We start from the raw sequence: 6000 nt of genomic DNA on the forward strand, positions 1-6000 counted from the left end.
TGATTGAAAACTTCTATTTTAAAGGCTTAACACCAAAAGAGATAGAAGCTGAGTAGGATGACGTTCAGGGCATAACTACACCTGTGTTTGTGACTGTTTACAATTGAGAAATAGAGTTTTAACCATGGTTGATGGAACATCCATATTTGATGAACATTGTCCGGGACGTCCAGTGGAAGTGACATCCAAAATCCACAATTTGGTTTTGGGTGATCAGCAAATCAAAATTTGTGAAATGGTGGAGGCCACACGAATATCAGATGGTACAATGTTTTCAAATTTGCACAAAATATTGGTTGTGAGAAAAATCTCAGCAAGGTTGATGGCACGTTTGCTCCCGGTGGGGAATAAAAGCAATTGTGTATTTTATTCAGAGGCTGGTTTGGTCCTTTTCTGTCACAATCCTGATGAGTTTCTGCATCAATACATTACTGTGGGTGAAACATGGATACACTAATACCCTCCAGAGACAAGGGATCAGTAGTTAGAAAAAGTGGGTTTCTAAAGGAAATCTGGTTCTGAAGAAGGCGAAGGTGGCTAAATCATATGACTAGGTGATGACCACAGTTTTTTGGGATGCAAGCATAATCATATAAGTCGTTTTCTTTCAAAAAGGAAAAAGGGTACGTAGGTAGAGATTATTATTCATCGGTATTGCACTGGTTGAGCAAAGAGATCAAGAAAACACATCCTCCTGTGGCATAGAAAAAAATTCTCTCTTCCATTAAGACAATGAATGGTTGCACGACTGAATTTGCTTTTAATTAACTGTTAAACTGCAGTTTCCATGGTGAAAATTATGGAATTAAAGTTTGATTTATGACAACTTGCACCGTATCCCCGCCACCAGATTTGGCTCCCATTGACTTTTTATTTCTAATCTTGAAATAATGACCCGGTGGAAAATGAGTGCCCTTGGCTATTTATGGACATTGATTCGTTGATCACTTAAAAACCTTGTCGGGTATTTTATCTATCATTTTGGAAGAAGTCACTTCCACTGGATATCCTGAAGGCTTTTCATCATATGTGGATGTTTGGCCACGTTTACACTCATTTGCAAACATAGTAGCAGATGCGCAGTGAACTTCATCCAACTCAGCGTTCATCTCTCTCAGTGTTTGGCCATTTAAATAGAAGTGATTAATAATCACACAAAACTCACTTTTTTCCATTTTTTTAATGAACAAAACTTTGTCGATTCAATTGACCACGAAAATAAAACAACTTGGATGGATACAGCTGAAACTTCACCTGAGAGATGATGCTACCTAAAAGCAAATCTTTCTCATCGCTATGGGCCCCATCGCTTGGATTTTCTAGGGAATTATTGAACAACACACATAATTCTGAATAACAAAACTTTAAGAATTTAGAACTAAAGGCTTGTAACTGGATGCAAGGGAGATATGTCAAATTGGAAAATGTTAAAATAAATATGTGGTTCAGGTGCGACTGCATATGAAATTCAAATGATTTTGAGTGTATGTCATCTAGTCATAATATGCTCCTTAGTTGTCTTAAGTGGTTTATTTCTCTCCAGTGGTGGAACGCGAGAGAGTGCGTGGAGGGTGGGTGTGGTGGAGAGGATGTATTTTGGTTATCCTTCCAAAATATCTCCCTCTTGATGTTTAATGTAACTCTCACTCACTCACTCACTCACTCTCTTTCTCTCTCTGTACTCCTATTTTCTTTCTCTCTGTCTCTCTCTCTCTCTCCAACACAGAACGGCAGTGTATAATGCGTCAACTACATCCTCATCGGGTCAGTCATACACCCTTCCTCATGGTGCGGTTTTGCAGGATTATTTGCCCTACAGGTTGTGTGTATCTTTGGAATGTGCCTCATAAACGCATCTGGTCGGCTCTGTGACTGTAGATGGGGTGTCAGGCGGGGTCCCTGAAGCATGGATAATTTATATATATGCATATATGTATGTATATATGTATATATATATATATATATATATATATATATATATATATATATATATATATATATATATATATATATATATATGTATATATGTCTATATATGTGTATATATATGTATATATATATATATGTATGTATATATGTATATGTATGTATATGTATATATATATATGTATATATATGTATGTATATATATATATGTATATATATATATATATATATATATATATATATATATATATATATATATATATATATATATATATATATATGTATGTATATATATATATGTATATATATATATATATATGTATGCATATATGTGTATGAAAATGTATGAGTGTGTGTGTATGTATATATATACATATATATGTATATATAAATGTATTTATATATATGTATACATACATATGTATATAATTAGTCACTCAGTAGATTCCCTTCATTTTTGAAGTAGCTCCATTCTAAGTAGAAAACAAAAACCAAAATAGCGTAATCAGTAGGCAGGTGAATGTGTACGTCCTGCCACTTACAAATTAGTCCAAATTAATCTAAATCCTTAGGATGTTGGAAAGTAATGCTGAAGTAGTCAACCCAAACATTATATATTTGTTTATACCAATGAGAATCACATATTGTTTTACATGTTAACACCCTGGCCACACTCATCCTCATCACTAATTCACTTTGTGAAATGCTCTATCCCCAACCATTTGGAGGTGTTTTCTCAATGAAATCCAATAAGATTTGGTTGGTCTTTTCTTTTCTTGGAGAGGGAAGCAATCATCCTGTGTTAATTTATTGACATCCAGTATTTCATTTGACCCACAGGTGTCACCTTTGTTTTGCATCCTTGCTATTTGCTTTAATGCTTTTTAATTAAATGCATATGCTAGATGTCAGCATTACTTTTTGAATGTTTCAAACTTCATAGTGAATGGAAATGTGTGTGTGCTAGACGAGTAACATCTTATTCAGGCATGACTGTTTGTATCACTGTCAATGTTATGAATTGTACGTACTGTGGTAGAGGAAGCAGAAGGGTAGTAGTATGTGATACCCTATAAATATTTTGGCCAGGTAAAATTTTTAATTGACCCTGCAAATTTTATTAAAATCATCCCTTCTACTGTGACTTAATTAGATATTCTTGCTACTATAGTTCTCTAATGGTAAGGTGATTATTTACCTTCTCTATGTTATTTATATTCTAAATAATAATCTGCTTATATGTTGTTTATATGCACATATTTCATGGTACAAGGTGTGAGCAAAGAAAGACAGGACTGATTTTATGAATTGTTTATTTCGACGGATACAGCTTAATCAAACTTGCTGCCCTCAAAGAACAACATGCCTTGGCTGACGACACACCTTTGCCAATATTTCTTCCAGCTCTCAAACCCTACGTGGTAAGCCACCTTAGGGATCCTCTTCAGGTCGGCTGTACAATTAGTTTTAATGTCCACAATTGAGTTGAAATGGTGCCCTTTCAAGGTTGATTTTAACTTTTGAAACAAAACAGAGTCTGATGGAGCCAACGTCTGGAGAGTAGGGTGGCTGTGGGATCATGGAAGTTTCGGTTCTGGCGAAAAAGTCTGTCACGATCGGCGCACCCGCGGGACAAATTTTGATGCGACCCTTGTCATGCCCAAAATGTCTGTGACAATTGTCTGATGGGATCCAAAACTAATGTTCACTGCCTTGGCTATCTCCTTATCAGTTAAACGGCGATTTGCCTGCACCAAGTCGTTCACCAATTCGACATGGTTGAGGTCTGTTGAAGTGGAAGGCCCCTCCATTCATGAATCTTCATCTGTTGAGGTTCTGCCTGATTTAAACCGACTGTACCACCCAAAACACTGGCTTCGACTCAAAGCTTCATTAGCAAAGGCTTGCTTAATCATTTCAAATGTCTCCTAAGCACTTTTGCCAAGTTTGAAACAAAATTTCACGTGCACACGCTGTTCCTCTAGCTTCTTCATTGCTCCGTTGCACGTGGCGACGAACAGGTTAAGACACATACTGCTGCTGCCGTGTAACGACTCAACGTAAACATATGCAATACCTCTTGTTTTAGTCGTCAGATGTGTCGCTAGATGGTGCACTGTGTCTCGTTTCGATCCGTTGAACGGTTTGTGCAGAATAAAATCGGTCTGGTCTTTTTTTTGATCGCACCTTGTTTATGCCTTGGTCTTGTTCATCCAAAGGACAGAGGATGAATTGATGTAATTTACTAAGATATGCCTTTATTTTTTTTATTTTCATTAACTGTGGAAGGTTTCAATACCTTCTATCTCAAAATATTTTTCTGTTCTTCCTCTTTTACTATTTTATTTTGTTTTTATTCCAATGCCAGTGAAAATTTTTTTCTTAATTTTTAATTGTCATATTTTTCCCTTGTACCTATGGAATCAATTTCTCTTTCATATGAAATTCTTACATTTGCAAATTAATCATCATTTTATCTTGACCTGATGCAGTAGTATCCACCAAAGTTGTATTTACATTCAAGTGTTTTATTCTGGGGCCCCTCTATCTCCCGCCTGCTCCTCTCCTCCACTTGCCCTCTCCAGCCCCTGTCCTGGGTTCCATGCCGACAACAGTCCCTCGTATGCCCTTCCTCTCTTTGTCCGATGAATGCAACATGATCACTGGGGTAATTAGGAAAGTTGGTGTTTTCTGTCTGTAAATATTTTCCACCTCATGCTTAATATAAGTAAAGTATCAGGAGAAAAAAGACTTTTTGTGGATTAATTCGTAGTATTTATGAGATAGGAATTGGGTGAGAATTTCATCTGGATTTCATGGTTAGTTTCTACACTTAGAAAAGGAAAGGTGGCCATTTGTGGGTACTATGGAGCTAGATTGGTTTTGCATGCATCTAAAGTGGTTCTCATGATCGTGAATAAGGGGATGGAGAAAAGGGAAAATGATCTTTCCCGAACCCAACTGATAAAAATCAGTTAGGTTCTGGAAAGGGAGGCACGTGTGATGCTATAGCAGTTATGAGGTCACTAATGGAGAGGAGCATTGGCTGTGATAGAAATGAATTGTCTGTTTCATAGATTTTGAGAAGGCATTTGATAGAGTGAATTAGGTATTAAGTATTTCAGAAAATATGAGGAAGGAGTAGATTGGAGGGATAGGAGACTAATCTGTGACCTGTCCAGTCTCAGACTGTTCGGGTGCAAGTGGCAAATGGAGAGTCCAGAAGGGCAGTGTTAAGAAGAGCAGGAAAGGCAGGGTTTTCCATGATCACCTCTGCTGATCAACGTATATGCAAAGGAAAATCTTTAAGAGACATGTTGGCAAATGGGAATAGGAATAGAAGTTAATTTTTCATTGTAAAATTAATATAAAGTTAGTTGCAGGCATGATGATTGCATGAAATGCTTGGAAACACAAAGAAGGCACTTGCATATAAAAAGAAATATTTTGGTAGCACAAACACCTTTTTAAATGGAAGGAAGAAGACTGAGGGTATGTATAGGAGAAGAGTGAATATAGGGGAAAGGAAGGGTTTTGGGAGTGATCAGAAGAAGTGAGGGTCCACAGGATAGGGGAGGGAACAAGCCCTGTTGAGCAAGATCGAACTTGAGGTCCAAGCAAGCTCCTAGGAGCCAAATGGGTTTTAAGCTCTAAAAGTGTCTGGAGAGGAAAGGAAGGAAATAATTGAAACGTTCGTACAGCCCATAAAGGAGGCTCTGCTGAGGGATGCATGTTTGGGAAGAGGTAGAAGTGTTGATATGGGAGAGGGTTTGCAAGAAGTATGGCAATTGTTGAGGGGTGTGGTGCAATGCCCAGCATAGGAGGAGGGAGAGTGTTTACTGTTAAGTTGATAGATTATGTGGTGGGATGTGTGTATGGGAATACTGTGGGATGGGAGGGAATAGGTAAGTTGAGAGGGGAGGCAAGGAGCAGTGAAGATAAGATTTTGCATTTAGGTATGTTACAGGATATTGGAGCGGATTTATGGATGACAGGGAATTTGGTTAAAGGCTTGGTGGATTTCAATATGTCTGAGAAACTGGCAGGTCATTTAAAAGTGACAGAGGGACATTT

General features: G+C 37.4%; 1 protein-coding gene across 1 annotated transcript in view; it reads left to right on the forward strand.

Annotated features, from left to right (window-relative positions):
* The window catches only part of Liprin-alpha (PTPRF interacting protein alpha), a 112932-nt gene that overhangs the window by 85319 nt on the left and 21613 nt on the right, over positions 1-6000 (forward strand). The window contains exon 21 of the mRNA XM_071587957.1: positions 1727-1819. Within this exon, the coding sequence (XP_071444058.1) occupies positions 1727-1819 (93 nt within the window). The remainder of the gene's footprint in view (positions 1-1726; positions 1820-6000) is intronic.

The sequence above is a fragment of the Hetaerina americana genome, unplaced genomic scaffold, assembly GCF_022747635.1.
Source record: "Hetaerina americana unplaced genomic scaffold, ioHetAmer1.1.p SCAF_3, whole genome shotgun sequence".
NCBI classification, from domain to species: Eukaryota; Metazoa; Arthropoda; class Insecta; order Odonata; family Calopterygidae; genus Hetaerina; species Hetaerina americana.